Source organism: Sceloporus undulatus, chromosome 5, assembly GCF_019175285.1.
Source record: "Sceloporus undulatus isolate JIND9_A2432 ecotype Alabama chromosome 5, SceUnd_v1.1, whole genome shotgun sequence".
Lineage (NCBI taxonomy): Eukaryota > Metazoa > Chordata > Lepidosauria > Squamata > Phrynosomatidae > Sceloporus > Sceloporus undulatus.
In genome coordinates this window covers 88,217,323-88,243,991 of record NC_056526.1, presented here as the reverse complement: position 1 = coordinate 88,243,991, position 26,669 = coordinate 88,217,323, and the positions used below count along the sequence as shown (strand labels likewise).

The window sequence follows — 26,669 nt, the reverse complement described above, 5'->3', positions numbered from 1 at the left end:
TTTGTTCTTAACTTGATGCGAGCTGTCTTAGGTCCTTTCCCGGGAGAAAGGCAGGGTATAAATTAATTAAATAAATAATGCATTTTTGGAGTCAAAAAGCAGTGGCACTCTCCATCATTATCCTAGCATCCCTTTCGAAATTGGAACATCTCTCTGTCTCTCTTTGATTGCTTGATTACCATGTCAGTAACAGTAAAGCAGATGAATACCAAGCATTAAGAGTAAGGTCCTGAGCAGAAGCTCTTGAGACACAGGAGTACGGTTGGACCCCAGTATGTTGCTCCGGTTGACTGCAAGCAAGAAGAGCCAGGGTGTGTGTATTGGTGAGGTAGTGGAGATAAAGTAAGAAAAGACAAGCCCACCAAAAATGGTACAATATGGAATGTCCTATAATGATCAATATGTTTTTTTTCTGTTATTCTAATTAACCTGATCCTACATTGGGCATCATCCTGATTCTGCATAGGCACTCATTCTTCCTTTTGGTTTTAGTATAAATCCTTTTGATTGCATTCCTGGTTTTGGCAATCAGCTGGTTTGACTTTGCATGACTTGTAGTTTTTGTTAGTGCATTAATGGAGGCTTCGCCAAGTCATGGAGACGCAAAAGGAGTAGCTGAGCTTTATATTAACAGGCTTCTCACTTCTGGAATTTCAGAATAGGCATAAGGACCAACCATTTCGTTTTAGAATCAACAATAAATAACTGAAATTTGAGATCCTGAATTTTGTGCTCTGCTGCTCATTGTGCACTTCTTCCATGCTCTTGCAGGATTGTTATAAATCAGAGACATTATGAGTTATGGAGTACACAGTGATAAGCTAGAGCTAGTTGTCTTTGCAGAAACAGTAAAGACTGGGTAAATATAAAATTAGTCTGTTGCTCACAGCATTATATGTCACTAACAGACATTTCATCTGTGTGAGAACATATAAATGAATCTGTTAACGTGAATTATTTGTTTATTTGAGAATAGTCACCGTTCTTCTTTTTGTTCACAGGATGGCTGGATGATATTGGACTACCTCAGTATAAGACACAGTTTGATGAAGGAAAGGTGGATGGGCGAATGCTTCATTATATGACTATCGTAAGCAAAGGAGCTTTAATCTCTTCTTTTTTCATGCTTTGATTTCCCTCTTTTCCTCAATCTTTATGCCCGCATTTTCCTAACCCTGCCAAACATCTTGACTCTTCTGGTTCTACCAAGAGTTTTCTTGTTATCTGAAAATAATTCTGTACATTCTTATATATTGCCTCTTGTATCTTGTTTCCAAGATTGTATGTGTGGTGCCACTTTTATCAGCTCTCCTGTCTCAAAGCCTACCTTTTCTACAAACCCTTTTCTATGGAAAAAAAAAAGTGGTCACATGCCAGCTTGTGCCTGCAAATATTTACCAGGACACTTCAGTCTGAATTTGTAGGCTTTTATTCTGAATATTATGCCTGCAGTGAACAGCATTAAGTGTTCTTTTCTTTAGGAATTATGCAAGGTATTCTGTACTTTTTACACATATTTTCACAAAAGATATGTATAACATTGATTTTAATTTGAGATGGTCTTAGTCAATATGTGATCATATTCCAGAGTTCTTCTTGGCTGTACTTCCAGTACTAGAAGAACTGTATTCTAGTTGGAAATAGCAATTGGATTTAGGCCATTATTTACTTTTATCATATACTGCCAATTTAATACTAGAGGCACATAGGATATTAATTTAATTTAAAATCACACATTTCAACCTCTCCTTTCCAATCATACATGATTAATGGGTGCAGTGGTAACGCATAGTAAGTATCTTGCATAAATTATACTACTAAACTTGTAATTTTAAGTGCCTTAAAATACCTCTGGATTTCTAGCTTAATGATTTGGTAGGGCTTGTTCAAGCAAGAATAAAAACACCACACTAATGATGTCCCTCATACGTATTGTGACTTTCATGAAATTGAAATATTCTGTTGCAGAAGAACAATGGTACAAGTTGATTGTAATAGTTAAAGTTTTAATAGTAAATTAGTCTTTTTCTCTGCTTGGTTCTTCTTCTGTGCATATTTCCTTGTTCTCCCTGATAATAATAAAGAAACCAATAATTTCTTGTTCCATATTTTTCTTCGTGGGTATTCTCTGTGTCGATGGCTGGTTCTATAAACGGTGGCAGTAGCTCTACTATTGCTGGTTTGTTTTTCAGTTGAAATGAACCGTTTACCCCTAAAGAAAAATAAACACATGTGATGGAGGAAATTTACAGTGTGAAATTAATGTGGCAATAGGATTTCTTAATTGTTCATATTGTTGATACTTAAAATGAGGTTCAGATAATGGATCTGTTGCTTGCTGTGACGCTGTGCATTTATCTCCGTCTAATTCCATCCTGTGAAATCCTGGAATTTGCAGTTTAGAGAGGAGCTTTTTGATTTCTCAGCCAGAGAGCTCTTCTAATGTCTCACCAATCTACAAACCCCAGGATTCCATGGAATGTTGCCATAGCAATGGAAGCTGAATATAGCACTATAACTGTGTAGTGTGAATGGGTCCAGGGTGTCTGACTTTCTTCTCAGATGTGATGACTGACAATAGCAAGTAAATAGAGATTACCTGTCAGGTACTTTTTCTGATATTCTGGGATTATGTTGTTTCATACTTCCTATTTAGGCATGGAAATAAATGTTTCTGACCTCACATATTAGCTGGGTAATAATCACAATTTTTTATTAATGTTCAGTATTAATTTTATTAATGCATCATACTGCATTAAATCTAAAAGGCCATGAAAAAATTTTCATCATGCAAAATAATGGCCCATTTCAGGTAGAAATGAAGATGGCCATGTTTACTCTCGCTTCCTCAGGCTGAAGGAGTGAAGAGCATGGAATCACACATCCATATGTTTTACTGTCTGCAGCTCTTGGCTTGGGTTGCTGCCATCCTATAAGGGGGAAAAACATAATAGTTATGTATATGATAATATGGATAATAGATGCTATTTGATTTTTAAGAAATTATGTTTTAAGAGATGATATATGTGTTGCCCCAATACTACAACTATAGAATCAGAGAATTATAGAATAATAGAGTTGGAAGAGACCACAAGGGCCATCCAGTTCAACCCCCTGCTATGCAGGAACTCTCAAAGCATCCCCGACAGATGACCATCAAGCCTCTGTTTAAAGACCTCCAGGGAAGGAGATTCCACTGCACTCTGAAGGAGTTTGTTCCACTGCCGAACAGCCCTTACTGTCAAGAAGTTCCTCCTAATGTTGAGGTGGAATCTCTTTTCCTGCAGTTTGTATTTTTATTTCTTTTATAATTAGCCCTCGAAGAAGAACAATATGTGGCAAGGCTGAAACACATTGGGCTTTTTAAGATAATAATGTTTGTGGGACCTCATTTTCTTTACCTGTTCTACTGTGAATCCTTGACCAATCCCAGGATTCTGTAGGATGGAGCCATGGCAGCTAAAGTGGTATCAAACTGCAGTGTAGATCCTTTCAATGACTGTTCTATTCCATTTTATCATCAGTCTGTGGTTTACATTTTTTAAAATACCATGAAAATTTACCATTTGAATACTTCATTAAAAGTGCATATTGGTCTGCAAATAGGCACTGAGAATGATGATGCAGGAGTTGGATAAGTGAGAAAGCTAAAAAAAAAACAGCATTCAGATTTGTATGTCAATTTAGGAAATCTGAATCAGGTCAGTTAGCTTTAAAAATGTGGATTGAACAAAATCCTCAAGCATTCCTATCTGCAGTACACTGTTATTCTTCTAGGAACCACAAGACTTTGAGTTTTGTCATGAGAGAAGAAGTCAACTTTTGGTGTCTTACTCCTCTGGGCTTCTCATTACTTTTTTTTTTTAAAAAAAATCATTAATGTCTCTTTCCTTTCTCCTTCCTTTTCTTTCTCCTCCTTTGCAGGATGACTTATTATCTTTGAAAGTTGTGAGTGTCCTTCACCACCTTAGCATTAAACGTGCCATTCAAGTCTTAAGAATAAATAACTTTGAACCCAACTGTCTGCGCAGGAGACCTTCGGATGAGGTAAGATGTTCCAGTACTGACGCATATTACTGATCTATCATAAAGAATGTTAAGACATTCAATGCTAGTGTTTTCTTCAGTTTTATCATCTGCAAATTTTGTGTTTTGAGAATCTTGAGCCTTTCCTGCCACTGTCTGCTTGGTTATATGGATTTGTCTCTTTATACATGGCTTAGGTCCAGAATATTTGAAGGATCATATATCTTTATATGAGTCTGCCCAAGCATTAAGGATTTTGGGGGAGGCTTTTCTCTCAATCCCATTGCCTTCCCAGACATGTTTGGTGGGTGCTTTCTTGGTGCTTCCCTTTTATGTTTGACCTCTTCTGAAAGCATTTTTAACTAGTATTTCTATGATGTGAATGAAAATATGATGTGACACCTAGCTGTTATATTATCTGGCTCTTCTTGGACTGTGTTGCTTGAGAGTGAAGGTGGATAATAGTACATCTTCTTGCTTCAAGAATCCCAGTGTATGGAAATCAAGCATAGATTTTTCCATGATGTTCTAGTTTTCTATGTCCAGATTTTTTTAAAATGTGGGAGACCATTCATACATAGAAATGCTACCTCCACTATTAGCAGTTACACAATATTAGAACTGGAAGAAAATTTGGAGGCCAACAGTGCAGGAGTCAACAAAACAGATGCTTAAAGACCTCATTTGTTGGGGAGTCTACCACCTCCTGAAGCAGTCTTTTTCCAGTGATGAACACTATTCACTATTAGAAAGGTCCCCATAATATCTAAATGTGCTTCCTTGTCATTTATACATGTTGATTCTAGTTCTTCCCTCTGATCTTCCCAACTAAAAAAAATGTGAGATTTTCCTCAAAGTGCACTTACTTCAAACTCATTTATTTAAAGTTGAGAGAAGAAAGTGAATGACTTTTTAAAAAAAACTTTCAGTGCCTTGTTTTTCAATAACTTATTTATCTCCCTATTTGAAAAGAAAGGTCTGCCAAATATTAACCTGAGTCAAATATTAACATGTTTGGTTAGAAGGTGGACAACTTTTAGAAGTAGAATGGATAAACAAAGATAGGGATTTTAGTTTAGTTTTACATTAATCTCTTAGAAAAGTATATTATGTAGTTGCTGTGTTGAATGTCATGTTTTACTTCCTGTTTGTCTGCACCCCACAAATTGTGACTTACCATCCTGAGATGTGACCCAGGGTTTGCCTCTGTCAGCCCCCCACCCCCTCAACCCCCATGCCTTTCTAAAACCTCTGGTACTGCAAAAACTAAATTTGAAAAAACACATGAGCTGTGATCATGAGCCATTATTTGAATTCACTAGATCTGAGTTTGAAGTAAGTGAGCTTGAAGGCATTTGGTGGATAAAGATGGTTCTTAAATGGTGTTTCTTCATATTAGAGCCAAGCTACAAGAGCCTACATGGCATAGTGGTTTGAACATTGGACTATGACTCTGGAGACCAGGGTTCAGTTCCCAGCTTGGCCATGAAACCCAATGGGTGACCTTGGCCAAGTCACATGTCCTCAGGGGAAGGCAAGGTCAAACCCCCTCTTGCCATTTTCTTGCCAACAAATCTTGCCAAGAAAATCACATGATAGGTTTGCCTTAGGGTTACCATAAGCCAGAAGTAACTTGAAGGCACACAATAACAACAAATAAGAAACTAAACTAATGGCTATGGTTGTTGGATTTGGAATTGTAGGGGGCAGATTGAAAAAACTGGCTATGCTGTACTATTTATTGGACAATACTGGGTTTGTGCCTGCAGATTTTTCTTCCTTTGCATCTGAGCCCTTCAAACATCCAGCTCCCTGCCTCCCAAATATCAGATCAGAAGGGACACATCTTAGCACTGAGTGAGTTTACTGATCAGGTAGTTAGGCTCCAAAGGGTGCACTTGAAGATTGAAAGGTCAAATAATGTAAGAACTATGTAGAGTGAATTAATTGTAGAACTGAAAAACAATTGTGTTGACAGTATAGTGCATTAAGTCTTGAGTTAATGTAGTAACATCCAAATCTATAAATGTGCAAAATACATCATGCAGTTAAATGTGGTTCTTCTTGGTAGAATAACATCACACCATCAGAAGTTTCCCAGTGGACCAACCATCGGGTTATGGAGTGGCTGCGTTCTGTTGATCTTGCAGAATATGCTCCTAATTTGAGAGGGAGTGGTGTTCATGGTGGGCTAATGGTAAGTGCATGGCCTTTTATATCACTTTAACAAATATTCTCTATATAACAATAGATGCTTTTTAAAAAATTGTTCTTGGGTGAGAGTGTCTAGAAGTCACAGGAATTCCATCATGAATATTTTCTAAATACAGGCTGAAATATTGCATCAGAGGCTACGATGCATAACTCTGTAATGATGGAGCTACGTTGCTGGCACAATACACAACCATGCTAGCAAATTGCAACAGTGCACAACAAGGCTCTGTGAAAGATGTCCTGTTACTCAAGAGGGGCACATTGTGCATCAGGGCATATTGTGCTTTGGGACCCTTACACAATGGCCCTTGTGAGTGGTCTCAGTGGTGTAACTGTGTTTATTTTGCGCTCCTGAGAATATGAACATTGTTCAACAGTGCAATTCAACTTTACATGATCATTAGTCGGTTTACAGTGGTGTAAGAGCCAATGTGGTGTAGGGGGTTGAGTGTTGGACTTTGACTCAGGAGACTCAGGAGACCAGGGTTGGAAACCCACTGGGTGATCTTGGGCAAGTAACACACTCTGAGCCCCAGAAACCCCAGTGATAGGTTCACTTTGGGGCTTCCATAGGTTGGAAATGAGTTGCAGGCACACAACAGAAACATCCCAATGGGATGCCAGACATAATGTTGTTGTACCCATTGCCCCTTTGTAACTTGTCACTAAAAGCTGGATGAACCAGATTTTTGGACTGATACAAAGGGTTTTTTTTATGTTTTGTTAAAATGGAATTCTGAAATCTCATTTTTGCTCTACAGGTTTTGGAACCTCGTTTCAATGTAGAGACCTTGGCACAGCTCCTTAACATCCCCCCAAACAAGACACTGCTAAGGCGGCACTTGGCAACTCACTTTAATTTGCTGATTGGTCAGGAGGCCCAGCATCAAAAACGTGAAGCTATGGAATCACCAGATTATGTCCTCTTAACAGCTACAGCCAAAGTAAAGGTATTGTCAGTGCTTTGGAAATACAGTTATACACTCCAGTCGTCAGTCAGCTTTTCTGGTATTTCTGGAGCAACAAAGGTGTTCCTCAACCAATCTGTAGTTAGTTTCCTTGCATTTGTAGAAGAAAACATGAAAATGTGGTACAGTCGTCCCTTCCCTTACGCGGGGGATCCGTTCCGGATCCCCTTGCATAAGGGGAAAAACGTGGATGAATGGGGCTCATGCCCGTGATGGTGTGGTGACGGTGCGCAGGGCGCACACTACAGGAGCGTGCGCCATTGTTTTCTTCCTTCCAGCACGGCTTCCAGCATATGCTGGAAGCCGCATAAAATACACCCGCATATAACATGGACACACTGTAAATGATTGGTAAATGGTAACCACTATGTCTGATAGTTTTCCCCACCAGCTTTCTGTAATAACTGTATTGATTGCTTGGCAAAAAGCGGGATAGAAATTAAAAAAATTATTTTATTATTATTTATTTAACTGTATGTTAGAGGAAACTGTGATCTTTTGACTTGATTTTTTGTGTGCATTTATTCTACCTTTCTGTTAGAAAAACTAATAAAAAATAAACATGATTTTGTCAGTGCCAAAAACCCCAAACTCCCAAAACCATACATTTCCTGGTTGCTAAGTAGTTCATGAATTATTTAATCATTCTCTTTCAGCCAAAGAAACTTGCTTTTAGTAATTTTGGAAATTTAAGAAAGAAGAAGCAGGATGATGGGGAAGAGTACGTGTGCCCAATGGAATTGGGGCAGGCATCAGGAATTGGATCAAGGAAAGGGTTTAAGCCAGGTTTAGATATCAGAGTATATGATGATGATGATCTGGACAGACTGGAGCAGGTAAGGGTCACGAGTTGAAATGTCATGTAGTGCTGTGCTAAAAAAATTACATTTGTGTGTGCTATTAACTCTCTCCCTTTCTTGATATTACGGTGTTTCTCAATTTGTATTTGCTAAACAGACCTGTAATGTGCCAGTACTATTAAGTATCTGACTCTTGAGAAACTTGTGTAAGAATTGTTAACATGCTCTCGGATTTTGGGTTATAATAAATAAAAGAACTTCAGTTCTAGAATTCCCAGCTGTCAAATTAATTGATGTAACTGATTTTTTTTCTTCACATGTATAGATCCTCTTCGTCAAGGTGGGAATGGGGAGTTTTCCCCCTCCAAGTGAGGTTGAACTCGAGTTCTTGTCATTCTTGATACTGGCCAGCTTAACTAGGGCTAATGGGAGCTGGAAGTCCAACATATGGACATCCCTGCTCAAAGTGCTCTGCACTGAGTTATCCCATTTTACTGTCAGAACAACCCTCTAAGAGGGTGAGTGGTTGCAAGGCAGCCCAGTGAGACTCAAGACGAATCCGATTGTTAATCTCAACTAGAGTTAATATACTGAATTATAGAATTTGTGGTAGTGTTGACTTACCACGTTTCCATTTATTCAGTGGATCTAATCTAGATGGGACTATTATTTTTCTCTTCACAACACCATTTTCTATTGCAACTCACTTATCCCTTTTTCCATATCTAGTTCCTCAGGCTCCCAATGTCAACATTTGCAGCCCTCCCTTCCCATAGCAGACTCTTCAGTCAATTAAAGACATTAACATTTGACTTTCTTCTGTTTGCTATCCTGCAGTCTCTAGCTCTTTTTCTCCCTCTTTAAATAGATTATCGACCTTCAGGTGCCAATAATTTCTCTGGTCAGCTTAATGCTTGCTTCTGAAGAGATTTTTGTGGAATATCCTTGTAATTATTTTTTACTCTTTTTATTTTATATTATTTTATGAGGCTACGGCATATTCTTTTTATGATGCTCCAAAATTGCTTGGTCAATAGTTTGATCTGGCTGCAGCCTCTTGTTGGTACTGCTTCTTGCTCTGTTTGGCTTCCTAAGTTATTTGCACTGCTGCTTCATCTGTTGAGTGTTGTTATTTGACATCTGTGCACAGGTAGCAGGCCCCAGGGGCAAGAATGGATCTTTCTGTTTGGGGTTTTTTCAAATAGCAGCAAAGACTGTAAAGTTGGCTTACACAAGTGAGCCACTAGCATGCTTAATTCTTCTTGAATCTTCTGGTAGCCTTGCCATCTCACTAAAGCACTGGGTAGGGTTTTAGGAAAGCATTTAACTATTTTAAAGTTTTGCTGTAACCAAATAAATGCTCTTGGTGTTGTATCTGCATTACTTAATAATTTATAAGTGAACTGGATTAATTTATGTAAATAGTTATTACCAAATTCTTTCCTTCTATAGATGGAAGATTCAGAAGGTACCGTGAGGCAAATAGGAGCATTCTCTGAAGGCATCAACAACTTGACTGTAAGACCTTAAGAATTAATTCTATGGTAGTTCTGATTTGACTAGTCCTCTTGTCTTAAGAGCTTCCCCAGTAGCATGTTATAGAGCAGGAGTGTTCCCCAGGCAGACTGGAAAGTGTGCTTGACTTATAATTTGATCTTCAACAGTGTCTTGGCTGATCTTCAGTTAGCATGGAGCCTAATAGGGTTCTGCCAGGTTGGAAGCAGCTGCTTTTCACCTGAATGAAATTGCGCCTAAATCTGTGTTGCAATCCAGAATCTCATGTGACACTGCATCTGTGATATATTGCCCTTTGCAGAGTGCATTTTGCACAGCCTTACAGTACAAGGCTGCTGCAGAGAATCCAGCCTGTAAGCAGTTTGATATTAAAATGCCACACGCACAAATATCTGGATTCCACACACAAGAGACTTTTTGTTAAATTTGATTGTAGAAACAGTGAATAAAAAAACATGAATAGGGCAAAAAGTGCAAAGTGATCTTTGTTAGTATGATTTTAAATGCATTTTTTAAATTTGGAAAATAGTATTGCATAAAGTATATACCCAGTGCAACTGTTTTATTTAACTTGTCCTTGCCCTGTTGCCAAAATTCTCCTTTTGCATGTCTTTGGATGCAGTGGCCACCTCAGTTATAGATCTTTCCTATCCTCATTAAACGCCTTTAACTGGGATTACTTGGGACAGGGACATTTGAGCCTAGGACATTCTGGTTGCAAAGCATCACAGAATTATAGCCCCTCCTCATGCCTCAGTAGAATAAATTAACTAAGGCTTTAATCCTATAGCCTTGGTATAGTCTCTGATTTGTAATATACCTTCTTCCTGGGATCTTTGCTTTACAGTTGTTTGGGACCATTTGCATTAAAGCAGGATTTACACCACTGAGTTACAGTACATGCCCAGGCTCTCCCTCCTTGCCATTTCGGAAATATGGAAACATCTTACTCACTTCCATTAAGATTGCATTTCCTCCATTTCCTTTGTTCTTGGGCTTCAGCAGACATTCCAATTCTTCCCTTTTCTGTTTTCAGCACATGTTAAAGGAAGATGAAATGTTCAAAGACTTTGCTGCACGGTCACCGAGCACCAGTATGACAGATGAAGATTCGAATGTGTGACAGTGTCAACAGTGAACCCATTTGTTTTGTGATAGATCTTGGAGTGCCAGCCACTGTTATATGTGATGGATACAGTGCATCATGTAATTTAGGATTACTTTTGCTTCAGGCTGATAATTTTCAGGGGAATTTGAAGACAAGAGGTGCCTATACAAAACTTGCCATAAATAGGGAGGGAGGGACACTCCAGATACCCAAGTGGGGAAAACATATGTTTTTTCTCTCTAATGTAGAAACTTGTATATATTTTAGAGCATCACATTGATATGACTGTATTGCCATAATGTTCCTGCACATAATGTGCCACAATATTTATCTCCAAAATATTCTCTCTTTTTCTTCTTCTTCATGTAATAGAAAAAGAAAATAAAAACAGCTATAGATCTGAAATCAGTATTCATTTTAGATACTTCAGCCACAACAACAACAAATTTTCCTTGGAATTCCTGATTTCCTATCTGAATAACAGATGAAAAGTAAATAACAAATCACCCCGTCCCTGAAATCAAAAACCTGTTTGTCTTATTTTTTTATACAAGTTTTATTAAAAAAGAAAAGAAAATGTATTGAGTACATGCAAATCAAAAGTTTTATATTGTGATGTACGGTGATGATTTTTTTTAAAGAGTATTCCAGTTTGAAAACCAGCTGGTTACTGGAGATGTCAGACTGATAATGTGTACTTTTCCCCTCCTTACATGATGCCTGCATTCTTATATTAGGAATGAAGACTGTGGTACTCTTTTGCAACTTTATAACATCTCTGAACTGTCCCTTTTCCAGTTTTAAAACAGGATCCATTCATATATATATTCCATGGCAAGCATGATGTTGAAAATTTCAAATTTTTAAACTGAGAAACAACCTGCCACTTTGGTGCAGTCCTTTTCTTCGTTCTCATCCTACAGTAGATTTCTTTAAATTTCTATGGGGAAAAAAATTCTGTGGAAAGGAACATTAGCCAAGCCACATTATTTTACAGTATTAAGTCTTGCCTTTGAAGTACAGCTGATTATAGCATAACATACAGACTCATAATTATACTTCATTTTTATAAAGTACAACATGTATTGCCTTTTTTTAAAAAAAAAACAAAAACTTGAATTAAAAAGGTTGGCCAAGCTTTCAACAGAATATATTTGACTGGTCCCTCTTTTCATTCTGTGCCACTCTTAGATACTGAAAGCTAATTTATTGCTTATATTAAAAGATGATGTTGCAACCATGTGGAAATACTGTTTGAAAGGTATTGCTCATACTGCAGGTGCCAATTTCTTGCTCCAGAAGTGTTGGATCCAAATAGTAATCCAAGCTGGAGCGTGAAGCTGAGTTTTTGGCATGTCCTCAGGTATTACTAGTGGTGGCTGCCAACGTCAGGCCAAACAACCCATCCAGCTAAATCTTGTGGCATGGGGTTCCCTTACAGTCCCTTTTCAGACTTCAGCTGGGGGAATATACATGTCCTCTGCAAAAAAAGCTTTCTGTCCATGTAAGAAGGGCATCAAGTCCTGCTTTTTTTGCTGGCTTTCTGCTTGCAATGAAGTATCATTTTTAATGACAGGCGAGTCAGTAAAACTTGTGATCTTCCACCTGTAGCCAGAAATGAAATTTGAGTGATTTCATTGAAAAAATGCTGCTGCTTCACATGCATTTATTTACAGTTGTCATTATAATGGCCTAATTTCAACATTCTGTTAGTGGGTGACTGCTTGCATAGTGGGACCCTCATTCCCCTGCAACAGGCCCTCAGTGCTACCTGAAAATCTGCTCAGGGAGGTTTCCTGACCTCAGTTTGCAGATGGAAGTAGTTCTGTCATCAGAAGGATCCTGTTGGATCCTATCCAACATACTCAACGTGGACTCTCAGTCCAGAGTAACACGGATTCTATAAACTTGTTCTCGATTACTACATTTCATTTGGTGCCTGAGCAGTGAATGCAGATAGCACTCATTGTACAATTATTACTTTATCATTAACTGTGAAAAATGTATTTATGAATTAAGGAGCTCACCTCCTGTGCCTATATAGAAAAAGCAAAAAACCCAGAGCATTTACCAGCAGCCCCATAAGATCAATTTGGGGAAAAAATAAATAAAGATCAACTGACATATATAGGAAGCTAAATCTGATGTTAATCCAGTATTGAGTAAATCTGTTGAAACTGATCAGACTGAAGTTAGTTGTGACTAACAAGTTCCATTCATTTCAAGGAATCTGTTATGTAGATATGACTCACACTGGCATGATGTTAACAAGACATGGTGTCTGACACATAGAAATTGGCTTTGCTGCTCTGGCAAGAACTGATCACATACTGAAATATGCATAGAGGATCAAGGATGATTGCCAGTGCGCATGGAACTACCAGTCATCAAACAATGATGGGAAAGTTTTATTTTATATTGTTGAAATTTTGCATGTATGGACAACAAACATCAGACTTCTCATTTTAAAAAAAATCATAGTGTAAATTGAAATTGGTTTAACTTTGGTTGTCATTTTGCTAGTTGGTTTATTTCTGTGGGATTTGGGAAAAGAAGAGTAATATAAAACACTCATCATTAAGCCAAGTGGTCAGTGTAAATGTGCACACATGAAATATCGTTACGGTATTTTACCGGGTTGCATGTGTACAAAGGGGTCAATGCAAGTGTATATGTATTGCCCTGTTAAAATAAATAAATATCTATTAAGAGAAATAAAATGCCTCTAGGTATTTATTTCTTTGTTGTTTAAAAAAAAGGGGGGAAAGAAAGTTTTTACCGTAATGATAACAATCCAGTTTTGGATTAGGTTCTGGCTGTTCAACTGTTTTGGTTTGTTAATCATTACAGGGACCAAATGACTCCGTTGTTACAACAGCTTCACTGGCTGCTGGTCTGATTGTGGGCACAATTCAAGGTACTGGATATGATCAGTAGCTATATAGCTTTGGTTTATGTACCTGAATCTTTCCATAAAACACTTTTGAGATCTGGGGTGGCACTTGTCTTTGTCCCATCACCTTCACAGGCCCATTTGGTGGGAATGTGGGAAAGGGCTTTCTCCAGGGCTGCTCCTAGTTCTGGCACTTTCTTCCTAGGGGGCTTTGGTTGGCTCACTCTTTGCTGTCCTTTCACCATCAAGCAAAGATTTTTCTGTTCCAGCTAGAGTTTGATAGCTGACTTGTTTATATAATGGATTTTGTTTTAGTGATGTCCTATTTTTAATCTGCATTTCTAAATTAATGCTTTATATGGTTTGTTTGTTTATTTGCTTATTTATTTATTTAGAGGATTTATACCTTGACCTTCAGCAAAAAGGTGTCGCAAGATAGCTTACAAATTGTGAATTTGATAGTTTTTGCCCTCAGGCTTACAATTTAATTAAGATGTGAAATGTAAGCAGAGAAGGATAAAGACCTTGCAAAATTACAAGTCCCAGGATTCCACAGGATGTCACTATAACACAGTGGTGTCAAACTGCCTTATTTCTTCAGTATAGAGGCACTCTCAATCTTTTTCATCTGAGTTTCTACTTTGTGATAGTGGAATGGCTGAGAGCATGTACCCTCTGATGGTTTTGCTTTATGAGGTAAGTGCACATCTTCAGGCCCAGTGTGGTCCATGTGGTTCTCCGTTCAGGTTCTCTTTCAATATAATGTTCATCCCAGTCATGGTGCAATGGACAAGGACTTTAAACCTCCTTGCCTATTGTGCCATGATTGAGATTAAAATTAGGCCCAGTCTCTACTCTTTAGCTACTCCTTACTGGTCAGCTGAAGAGCAGAGAGGACCTTATTTCCCTTCCGATTCCAGTGCTGTAGCTATAAATGTGTAGAATTATAAGCATAGTTAAAACTATTACAACTTAAAAATGTCATAGAGCACTGGAAATCGAGTGATACATTTCCTTTTGGCTCCTATAGTCAACCTTACATGGACAATGTTATGGATGATATTATGAATACTAGTTACTTTCTAATTAGTATTAGGGTAGTAGAGTCATCTTTGGACTACAACTCTGAAGACCAGGGGTTCAGTTCCCTGCTTGGCCATGAAACCCACTGGGTGGACCTGGGCAAGTCATATACTCTTGGTCTCTCAGGAAGATAATGGAAAACAAATCTTGCCAAGAAAAACCCATATAGGTTTGCCTTGGGATCACTGTAAATTGGAAATGATTTAAAGGTCACAACAACAAAGTGGAGTCGTCATCAAAATTTTGACTTAAAAAAAAGTGACTTAATACCAAAAGTCAATTGAATTCAGCATATGCCTGACAAGCTCTTCTAAGATAATGTTTCTCACTCTCTTGCTGACTAGGCATGTTTATTTGGACATTAAGTCCTGCTGGATTTCTAGGGCTTACATCTAAAATAAATGTGCACAGAATTTCCATCACGAAGATACTCCTTAAAACTTTCAGCAGAATTTACAATAGAAAAAAAATGAGATAAATTTGACATTCTTTGATAAAGGAAGAGGACATATGGCAAAATTTTATAAGACTCTTAAAAAGAGAGATGTGGAAAATGAAAGTATTAAACATACTATGATAAAATGGATGCAAGATATCAGGAAACCTATAGATTTGGAAAGTCGGGAAAAAACATGGAAAATCACCAATAATTTTACATTGTGTCAAGGCTACAAGGAAAACATTAAAACGATGCATCAGTGGTATATGTCTCCTAAACTGAATGCAATATATAAAATAGGCAACACTGATTGTTGGAAATGCCACAAACCAGAAGGGTTTCCATAAATGGTAGAAGTGCCCAGAAGCCGAAAAGTATTGGAGGAAAATACACAGATTAATGATAGAAATATAACAAATTAATATTCCATTTGATCCTTAATCTTTTTGCTAAACATGACATGTAAGATAAACAATAAGATGGAAAAAAGCTGTCTCATATTATATATGGTGACCACCACAAGGATCTTATTTGCAAAGTATTGGAAAAAGAAACAAACTCTGTCTGAAGAGGAATGGATAAATAAACTGACAGAAGCTTTGGATTTGGACATTCTAACAGCGTTTATGAGAGAAACATCTAGGAAAAATACAGAAGATGATTGGAGCTGTTCTAAATTATATGGAAATAAGAGAGGTTGAACCTTGTTTAAATAGATAAATGATATATACTTGAGATACATATCTGATTATTTGATTATTACTTAGTTTTTTTTAAAGTAGTGCTTTACTCTTTGTGTTTTCTTCTCCCATGCCTTCCTCCTCTTATATCTGTATAGATAAATAGTCTGTCTGTCTGTCTTTCTTGTCTATCTATCCATTTATTTTTTCTTATTTCTCTCTCCTTGCAAGAAGATGAACTAGGGAAAATATGAAATAATATACTCAGGAATTGTTAATATTAAATATAAATGTTCATAATGTATAGAGACTAAATAAGGAATATGTAGATTGTGTGAGAAAATCTAGGATCCTTTACAGACAAAGTGACTATTTGATCTGGAAGAAGTAGGATAGAATGAAGTAAAAATTTCTATTCAATTGTTTTTATGTTTATGTAAGTACTTGTTTGTCCCTCTATTTATATGTGTATGTAAGTACATGTGTGTATGTTTTGTGTAGTATTAATAAAAATTATTTTAAAAAAACTCTTGGTGACTTTAAACTTTCTGGTTTGGACAAAGCATATGCCTGTCAGGCAAAGATTCCTCATGAAATTTATATTATGTTGTCTCAACAGGTAACTGCTGCTTTCAGAACCTATTCCTTTCACCATCACCACCCCTGCTATAACTTCGAAGAAAAACACAGTAAGTTTGCCAATGCCAGTGTTAACAGTAAAGGGAGTTTAAAGTGCGTGAACACAAAAGAAGTCTTGATACTTTAAAAATGAGCATGACCAAGCCAGTTGAACTAGTTTCTATGCTGGAACAGGGCACACCCAGAGCTCCCTTGCCTATAATCAGGAAGCTGCCTGTGACCATTTTGCATAGTGTGGCTTTGCTTCTGGCAAGAGTTTTTCCCCTTCTTTCTCTAATGCTGTGAGGAAATAAAAGCATTGCATGCTTTTAAGCTGATTAAAAGACTTTGAGCTGAAGAAATTTTGCATGCAAACCCAAGCACTGAAAAGAAGATGGGCCAAAAGGTGTCACAGGAAACAAACCAAGAGAACAAGGCTGACATCCTGGTTATATGTGATGTTTTTAGCCAAGGAGTGGTTTATGCATCACAGAAGCTGAAAGAATATCTTGGATTTGAAGACCCACAAAGCAAATTCCACCCATCTACTGATACCCTAAATGAGATTTTTCTGGTGAATTTCATTAGTTTCTGTGTTGAGAAAGGGGTAGAAGAACGTATCACAACCAGCAAGATGACCAAGCAGCAGTCCTTGCTTTTTGGAGTCAACTGGGTTTGGACTCTGTCAGGAGCCGACAAGCAGGTCAGGCTACAGATTGCTGTGCAGTCTCTGCAGATGGCTGATCTTCCCAACGGCTGCGTCGAAGTCATAGGCCGTGACAGAGAGGCCATGTTAGCTGATGAGCTTTTCCGAAATAAGACCCAGTTTGAAAAACTGGAAGAATTCTGCACACTGGTGGGCCGTGACTGCCTTGGCTTGTTCATCATATTTGGAGTTCCCGGAAAGCCCAAAGACATCCGAGGAGTTCTTCTAGAGAGCATCAAAAAGGAGAAACGGAAAAGCCTTTTGTCTGGGGAGGACATGCTAAGAGAATTTGTTTTGACCACTGATAGTTTCCTCCCTACTAGAGAGTTGTTGGAACATTGCCTCGCTAAGAAAAATGGGTTGAAGGAAGTAGGTAAAGTTTACATTAATTTCCTCTAGCCTTCTGAAGATCCCAATCTCAGTGGTTGTTAGTATATTGCTCACAAGCCTTGGTGCTCCAGCAACTTTTCTCTGTTCCCTACTTATAAAAATCCGCCTAAGATCTTTCTTTTTTTTGCCAGTATGGTTCATTGTGAAGGAATCCAATGCTATGTGTCTCCACTCAGACATTCAACCGAACAGATTTTCCAGTTAGTAAAGTTCCACTAAAAATAGTTTTAAGGGAATTCTGTTTTTGAGTATCTGCTCACCAGACTGCTAAAATATTGAATACTGAGCTCACTCCGCTTTGGAAGTAAAGCAAGGACCCTTGAACTGTAAGTTGTACATCATGTATTATGCAATCACTTATGAATGAAATGTGCCACAGGCTTTATAATGAGCTGTAAAATCTGTAGTCATTTAATGGACACTCCAGATGTAAAGGGACTGTTATATCTTCTTTCAGGATTGGCATACTGAGAGAACTTAGCAGATTTCTCTAAAAACACTGGGATTTAAGGGTTTCCCTCTGCAATTTTTGCTCTGCATCTAATAGTTGTGTATTTAAAGTTTCTTTTTAAAAATCTCTGACTTATGCTATTACATACACATTACACATTACATCACACACACAAACCAACACAACCCCTAGTCTCTGCCCGACAAATACAAACTATAAACTTCCAGCACTCTTAAAGACATGAGTATCAGTCATATTCTTCTGCAATATTACTACTTAAATAAACACGTTCCTACCTAAGAAGTAAAAAAAATCACAATCAACATTCACGTCTTTACTTCTCTCTTTATAAAATATCCAAACTTTAGGATATTATCAAATTTATTCATCTGCTTTGAATAACTTATTCATCCATTTATTCATTTCTGCCATCTCAGGAACTTGCATTACCATGTTCTCTTTTGTTGGCATTTCCATACTCTTCCACTTACTAGCATAAAGCAGCCCTGCTGCCATGATCATGTAATGTACCACCTTATAATTTAGATCTCTGATTGATTGCCTGGCATTCCTAATAACAGTTGGCCCTCAGAATCTGCAGAATTACCATCCATGAATTCAAGCATCTGCGGCTGGCAAGCCCGTGTTGTTTCCAATGGCAGTGCCTATATGTGGCCACACTGCCATTAGGGACAGCTCATGTTGCCCCCAATAGCGGTGCATGCACAGTGACATGCCACAATTAGGATTTAGTCTTGTCCATAATGGCAGTGCAGCCGTGTATATACTATTGGGTACAATGGGGGCTGCCCCTAATGGCGATGTGGCCACGTGCACATGCCACTATTGAAGTGACATTGCCCCAAATGGTCATACAGATGCATGCACATCACTGGGGACAATGGGGGCTGTCCCTAATGGTAGTGCAGCCATGTGCATGCACTACCATTAAAACCCCATTGTCCTGAATGGCAGTGCAGTCATGTGCATGTGTTGTCATTGAGGACAACAGAACTCGAGCATCCACAGATTTTGGTACAGAATGGATCCCCCATGGATACCAAGGGCTGACTGTAAGAACAATTCTGGTTTCAAATATATTTCAATTCTAAACATGTCTTGCATTAAGTGCTTCATTTCCTGGCTTTATCACACAGCCACCACATGTGGTAAAACGATCCAGTCTGCTTTTCATACATCCAACATAGCTTCTTAGTCCTCTTAAATATTTTAGATTTTTTTTACTGGAGTCTGGTATGACCTACACATCATTTTTAAAAAAAATATTTCAAATCATATGCCATTAAATTCTATCTTCCACATTTTCCCATTTCTCCAGAACAATATTATAGCCAAAATTTTGAACCCATTTAATCATATAATCTGTTCTTCTGCAAGCTCAATTTGAAATAACAATTTAACATATTTTTTTCCAATCAGATGCTCATCATATATGCATAGATTAATTTCAAATTAATTGTTTTCCTAATTCCATACCATGTAGCTTTTTATCTAAATTACATCTTTTCTATAATTGTCTATGCCCGGTACTATTGAACCTGTTTGGTTACCTCATCCTGTGTCTTAAATCTGAATTCACCATTCTCCAACTGTAAAAGATCATAATACGTCAACCATTCCTCTGTTGTTCCTTTATCAATCCTATAAAAGGCTTCTGGAATAGAAATCCACTATGGAGTTTTAGGGCATACTCTGGGTTAGTACTTGTTCCAAATTATCAGCATTGTTCATAAAATAAACGTTTTTTGATATGGTTATATGCTTGTCCAAGAGGCAAAATTGTTTCCTTTGTCAGAAAAGCTGGTATTTTCCACTTATTTGTTGGGGGTATACAGCCAGCCCTCCTTTCTCATGGACTTGAGATCTGTGGTCTTGAATATTTACTGGGGCGGCCTCCGTTATTTTCAGTGGGGTGTGCCCCTGTGGCACGGGCCCTGCGTCCTCTCATGAGCATGTGCCCCATTCAAGCCTATGGGGCTTGAATATCTGTGAGTCTGTGTTTGTGTGTGTGGGGGGGGGGGTCCGGAATGGATCCCCCATGAAAGTGGAGGGCCGACTGTATATATAATGCTCTTTCTGCACCTTAAGCAGGGGAGCTGTTAAATAATAACTCCTGTCAGCAGTATCCTGCATTGTGAGCACTGAAAAAGATTCTGTCTAATCTTCCTTACTTGTCATGGTTGTCTTTCCTTTAATCTCAAAGTCCAGTTTCTAGAGCGGCAGATGTAACTCCAGAGATTTCGGAATTGAAAGCCTTGAAGAAGGCCAATAGATAGCCAAAAAATCGCTTTTAAAAAAAAAAAAACTGTTTGACCATTGTACAATATGTGGGATTTGGCCTGTTACAGACAGCAAATAAAGCTGCTTCGAGTCACATGGGGTATTTTTTCAAATGATGCATGCGTCCTAAGAGTCCAGAGCCCACCAAAGCCACGTTCCAGGCTGGAGCGTGGCTTTTCGTGCACTTCTGGACCTTAGGACACATGCATCATTGAAACACCATACCTCCACGTGACCGAAGAGCTTTATTTTTTGGCTGTCCTTAACAGGCCTTGTCTCATTTTTTCTTCCACTTTAAATAAGTGCTTTCTAATTTGTTTTGATTCTCATGAACCAAACATTGTTTAAAGAACTTGGAATGTATGGTTATTATCAGTTGGAAGACTCAAATGATGTAGGACTTTGACAAAAAAAACTGATTTATTTTTGCTAGAAAGCTGCAACAGAAATTTGTACTCTGATGATCAAAGTCCCTGCATGGGACAACTGTTTGATCCCAAAGGGACGGGTTAAATGCCCAGAAAATATTCTACTGAATTGGCCAAAAGCCTTTTCTGAATGCTGCATATTATAGGGACTATCTTCCTGAAAATGAACACGCATTCTTGCAAGATGCCAAGTATAACCTGCTCTAGATCTACTTCTAGATCTTGCCTGCAATAAAAATGTAATAGGGCGTTAACAATAATTGAAAAGAACTTAAGCATTAAGATTATGAGTTAACATTTGCATTTTAAAAGTGTGATCAACAAATATGTATTGAGCTTTTGAGTAAATCAAATGTTCTGTGCTGATGATCAAAGCAGTACAGTGCTGCCCAACTGTTGTCCCCCCCAAGCCCATCCCAAGTGGAGGACAGGCGAAGCACAGCATATCCTGGCTGAATGTTAAGGCTCACATAGTAGGGCATTGCTTCTGAGGACCAAAGATCTTGTTGGTTGTACACTCTTACCTTTTCCTACAGATATTGGCTAGTGTCGAGACAGATTGGTGACTAGTTACAGTGTTTTGCACCCAAGCTGAGTGATAGGTCGATGCAATTGCTCACATCCGTTCCAAGTGGAAGGTTATGACTTGAATTGGCCGAAAGAAAACTGGTTATGGGGCACATAGGGAGATCTTTGGAAAGTGCGTCCCGTTTTTTATATAATATCATTGATTGTAATTGCTTTCAAATGCCGAATGTTTTTTTTAAAATTCAAGTGCCTGTTTTTCTCAATAAGAATTCATTCTGCTCATAAAAGTGATGGTACATCCATGAAGGGGAACCATCAAATATAAACTTAAAGCCACTGCTAATTGCCCTCTTAGCTTCCTCCCTTGCTGCCAAGACTATACAAAGACCTGCTGGGAAAATGAAAAGCCTTGACTTGATCTTTGGATTTTTTGTGAGAGGCGTCGGCGTGCCGTCTTCAAAAGTAGCAGACGCCAGGAGATCATGGTATGAATAGAAACATACTGCTGCAGGCAGGCAGTGTCTTGGCTCTATACCCCTTTTCCCTCTATTGTTAAGCCAAAACGTTTGGCTTAATCGCTGTGTAAGTCAATAGTCTTATGTTTAGGCGGTCAAGGTGCAGCATAGCTTAACAGCTGTCATTCAAAATCTGTTTGTCTAAAAATATAAAAGCTAACAGCAAAAGAGCTATATTTGCTAGCCTGACTCACACCCTCAAATCATTTCCTCTTCTGACAGCTGCAAAACAGATAAGGGGAGGTGTAGGAAATTATTGGCAGTCAGACAATTCTCAGTTGTCACAGCAAGCAAGTAATGGCCTATATCCAACTGTGACTCCCAAAGCAGCCGAATCAATGGATCTACTTTAGTTGGGACTATCAGTTACATTTAGGCCAATGTTTGCTGATCTGCGAGGGCAGTCATGTACACTGCACTCATTGGGTGTGTTCCTTTATTGGGAAATGTGTGTAAAATATGACTGAAAGGTGCATGTTCCTTCCACTCACCTGCCATCTTATGGCAACCTCATGAATTTCATAGGGTTTTCTTAGGCATGGACTGCTCAGAGGTGGCTTTGTCAGTTTCATCCCCCCAAATATAGACGATGGCACCTGGTATTTGCTGGTAATCTTACATTCAGGTTCTAATTTGGGTTGGCCCTGCTTATCTTCCAGCTGTACTCATACAGTAGCAATCTGATGCACGGAGGAACCTGGATTCTACAGTAAGATGCTTGTTTTGTGAATTGTACCTTAACACGGAACCAGCCAGCCCATGGGAATACAAACTAATTCCTAGACAAAAGGATTGCCTGAAATACTTAGACCATTTCAAAAAATGTAAGCAGGAGGAATTTTGATGGTCCTTAATCTGTCTAGCATGGAGTAGCAATTGTTCATAGCCCTGTTTAAATACTTGAAGAGATGTCATATTGAGGAAGGAGCTAACTTGTTTTCTGCTGCTCCAGACACCTAAGACCCAGAGCAATGGAAGCAAGCTCCAGGAAAAAAGATTCCACCTCAACATTAGGAGGAACTTCCTGACAGTAAGGGCTGTTCGACAGTGGAATACACTCCCTTGGAGTGTAGTGGAGTCTTACTCCTTGGAGGTCTTTAAACAGAGGCTGGATGGCCATCTGTCGGGGATGCTTTGATTGAGAGTTCCTGCATGGCTGGGAATTGGACTGGATGGCCCTTGCAGTCTCTTCCAACTCTATGATTCAGCTTTCTCCTTTGTGAGCCACTTTGAACAATGGTTTTTTAAAGTTCTGAAATAAAAAAGCCCTTAAAAGACAAGAGAAAAGCCATGAAATGTGGTAAGCAAAGTTTTTTTTATTTATTTCTACCACAAACATTTGGGGTGAGGGGAGCTGACTAGGCAGGATAATACAAAACCATTTGTGTGAACTGAGATAGTTGTGAAACATCAAGAGTACATGTAATAAAGTTGAGGCTTCTCTGCCCAGAGTGATACAAACATGAAGCAAAAAGGTAAGTTAATTACTTTGCTTATTTATTTTTAGCTGCAAAATCTTAATGAAGGAATTTATGCACATTAGTGCAGAACCATTCCAAAGTTCCTCCCCCTTTTGGTTTTGTTAAAACACTCAGAGCCAAACTACATGGGGTGCCATTTGCAACTCTGTGAAGAATAAATGCAGATAAAGGGCATCCATCTAGATCTCTTTGGTATTCTTCCAAACCAGTTCGTTCCCCTGCCCCTGTCATTGACTTTTTAAAACAGCAAGTTGCACACTTGGCCTTGAGAAAACTTACTTACAGGTTACAGCAGCCTATTCCTTTCACAGGAGAAAACAAAGATTCAAGGTGCATCTAGAATGCCAAGGATAAAAAACATCAGATTTCTGCCCTCACATTTCTTAGCAGGGTTCATATATACAGATGCATCAACTTTTGGCATGTTAAAGTCTGGTTTTTTGTGTGTGTCTGAACCCTGCTCGCAAACCAACCACAATTAGAAGTTGTGAGTTGTTGCTGGCATGTAGAAGGTGGCTTTTTAAGTGGCTGCTTGTTACATTCAAAGCCAATACCATGGTTTGTCCCTGGCTTATTTAGAAGGTGTTGAGAAAAAGGGCAGGAGGAAAACAGATCATGAATTTGTAAAATTAATCTTAGTTAAACTATGGTTTAGCATAATTTGTAACATGGCCAGTAAGTCTTCCAAGGCACAAACTTGTTCTTCTGCACTGTTTACTCAGTGGTATAGGTTTTTACTAGAACATCTGAAATGTGTTCTCCCCACTGCTTATGTAACTTAGAATATTTGAATTGTTACATTTTCTCTTTCTTGAAGTAATCCATCTGATTCTATTCCATATGGAAGAATCACATCTAGACTACGTTTCCACACCAGCATTCTTTGTGGCATAACACTGTGACTAAACACAGTCCTCCTGCACAATCCCTTCTGAAATGAATGGGATATATTCAAGGGCACTTTTAAAATGCATAGCTCTCAATTAATTTCATTTTCATTGGTGTAGGAAAAAATTACCAGGAGATATTCCCCTTCCCTAAATTAAGAAACAACAATAAAAATGAAGAAGCCTGGAAATAACTGCAACTTCTATCAGTTTTGGAGTACAGGTACTAAAATTCACTTTAAAAACACATGGATGCCCAGACGTTAGCAACTAACCCCTCTCCAAAACGCTGAAAAGAAAATACATTGGACTAATCTGAAATGAAGTTTTCTTGATTTTCTTTGCAGGTTTTTCTTTAGTTCTCCCTCACATTTTTGGAAGCAGCACTGTAACTGTGAAAGCTTGTTTAAAAGATAGTGCAGAAGCCAAATACAGTGAAGTGTTTCTTTTTTATAGTATGAAATCTTTTCAAGAAAACAGTACAAATTACTACATGTAAAGAAAATATAGGTAGCACACTCTATTCTATATAATCAGAATTCATGGACTGACTAATAATATCCAAATTAAATACACAGGAACTTAATCTGTGGAGTTTATTTGTATAAATCATACTACAGTGTCATACATTCTTTTCGGATCACATGAATTAAGAAAAAGGGTGAGAAGAACTAAGGAACATTTGTGTACAAAGTTTGCCTTTGGGAATGACAAGAGAGAAACGGAGAAGACACTTTCATGAGATGATAATTTAGTTCTATGTTCTCAATATATGTAAGTTTCTCTTTAAGTGTTTGCATCAGGCATACAATTTCACCGTCAGTCTTCCAATGAAGGCAATAATGAAATTTTAATTAATGAATAGTGTGCATTCAATACAGCTATCCCTACCTTTCTCCTTTTAAAGCTTTGTGGCAAGTACAGCAAGAGGAAAACATTTTCCCCACCTATACCTGCTTAACAGTTGGTATCAGACACACATCTATAGTTGAGAAACTGTTCATGCCAAGATCCTGGCTAAATTTTTTATTCATTTTAAAGGAGTTAAACATAATCCAGTGGCCTTATTACAGGTTTAATAGCATAGCAAAGCTAAAAATGCCATATACAACACAATTACCTGCCTACAGAAATTTCAGCGTGGTAGCCCCTTTGTATATAGTGCTACACCTCTGCACATCTGTCACTTCCTCTGTCTTTAATCTTGTTCCCTGTCATTTCAAAGTGCTTCTTTCCATTATTTCCCCTCATATACACATCCCACTTCATCCTGTCTCCAATCCAGTTTAATAGGCAAACATCATCTCCTTGGAATAGCCCAGTTTATCAAGGTTGGGAATGCAAGCATATTGAATCATTGGAGGAGGGCCACACATCAGAATGAGAACGTCATCTTGGGGCGGCGGCATGTGATCCTTGAGCATATCTTGATTCACAAATCCTTGGCTGTAATCCCACTCTGCATTTTGAAAAGTTTTCTGTTAGTTATAGTGCTCTTTGGTATCTCCCTCCACACACAGCAGAAAAGACACACATTTATACTCAACCATCAGCATAGTGAAAATAAGACAGAAAAATGGGGAGGGGAGTAGCAAAAGCAGATCAAATCGAGTTCAAAGCCTAACAGAACAACCCAAGCCTTGGTGTCTTTGGAGGTAACAATAACATTGGAATGAGAGGAGCACAGTTAAGAGAGGACAATTCAGCTGGCCAGCATTAAAAAACAACATGAAGCGCTGCTTTTAAAAGTTTTTTTAAAAACTACAGTGTGTCCATGTTATATGCGGCTTTCAGCATATGCTGGAAGCCGCGCCGGAAAGAAGGGAGGCACGTGCCGGAAGAAAACAATGGCGTGTGCTCCCGTGGTGTGCGTGCTGCCACCGCACTGCTGCAGGCACAACCCCCCATTCATTAGAATGGGGCTTGAGCATTCACGTTTTTTCCTTTACGCGTTGGGGTCCGGAACGTATCCCCCGCGTAAGGGAAAGGACGACTGTACTTATGAACACGTAATTTTATTAGAACCCTATTTAGAAGCTGGCATCCTATTAATGGCATACACAGGGGTACGTCACCCCTACACCTATGTCTATTTTTTTTATTGTGGCAGAGGTTGGTATTCCCTTCTCTCTGAGCCAGCCAAAACCATCAGCCGGAACTATTGTATAGCTGCTGAACCCGCTCTGCTCATGGCCATTTCTCCCCAGAAAGTGGAATGGGTATCACAGAAGCATCTAGCTATGTCTCCATTACAACATCTACTGAAGTCTGTCAGGATCTTCGAAAGTCTCAGCAAATGATCACTTTGTGTGTGGCTATAGGGACATCACCATCATCAGGTTTATTCAACATTTGCTGACTAAGCTTTTGCATACAACCATAAAACAATTCAATACCATAACAAAACATAATTAAAATGGGACAGTTAAATTGATAATAAAACGTACAAAATAAGACTGAGATTATATTTTGCCACTAGACATTTTAAAAGTAATCAGTCAGTTCCTGATAATGAAAATATCATGTTTTTTGAGGGAATAGTATCTCTGAAATGTACAATAAGAGGGTTCAAATACAAAGAACATTCCAGAAAGAAAATGATACAAATCTTGTCTTTCTACAGCCATATGGGCACACA

General features: G+C 38.4%; 3 protein-coding genes across 13 annotated transcripts in view; 2 read left to right on the top strand and 1 right to left on the bottom strand.

Annotated features, from left to right (window-relative positions):
* The window catches only part of PPFIBP1 (PPFIA binding protein 1), a 133,563-nt gene extending 122,652 nt beyond the window's left edge, over positions 1-10,911 (top strand). For all 10 annotated transcript variants that reach the window (XM_042467161.1, XM_042467158.1, XM_042467160.1 and 7 more), the window contains 7 exons: positions 1,002-1,090; positions 3,925-4,047; positions 6,098-6,223; positions 7,002-7,190; positions 7,865-8,044; positions 9,461-9,526; positions 10,560-10,911. In XM_042467161.1, the coding sequence (XP_042323095.1) occupies positions 1,002-1,090; positions 3,925-4,047; positions 6,098-6,223; positions 7,002-7,190; positions 7,865-8,044; positions 9,461-9,526; positions 10,560-10,646 (860 nt within the window). In that variant the 3' untranslated portion in view covers positions 10,647-10,911. The remainder of the gene's footprint in view (positions 1-1,001; positions 1,091-3,924; positions 4,048-6,097; positions 6,224-7,001; positions 7,191-7,864; positions 8,045-9,460; positions 9,527-10,559) is intronic.
* A 153-nt stretch (positions 10,912-11,064) lies between these two features.
* On the top strand, positions 11,065-19,921 carry REP15 (RAB15 effector protein). The gene has a single exon (XM_042467162.1). The coding sequence runs from the start codon at positions 16,739-16,741 to the stop codon at positions 17,447-17,449; it is 711 nt and encodes a 236-aa protein (XP_042323096.1). The 5' UTR covers positions 11,065-16,738; the 3' UTR covers positions 17,450-19,921.
* A 3,038-nt stretch (positions 19,922-22,959) lies between these two features.
* The window catches only part of LOC121931083 (NADH-cytochrome b5 reductase 3-like), a 29,691-nt gene continuing 25,981 nt past the window's right edge, over positions 22,960-26,669 (bottom strand). For both annotated transcript variants that reach the window (XM_042468380.1, XM_042468379.1), the window contains exon 9: positions 22,960-25,490. In XM_042468380.1, coding sequence (XP_042324314.1) covers positions 25,318-25,490 — 173 coding nt within the window. In that variant the 3' untranslated portion in view covers positions 22,960-25,317. The remainder of the gene's footprint in view (positions 25,491-26,669) is intronic.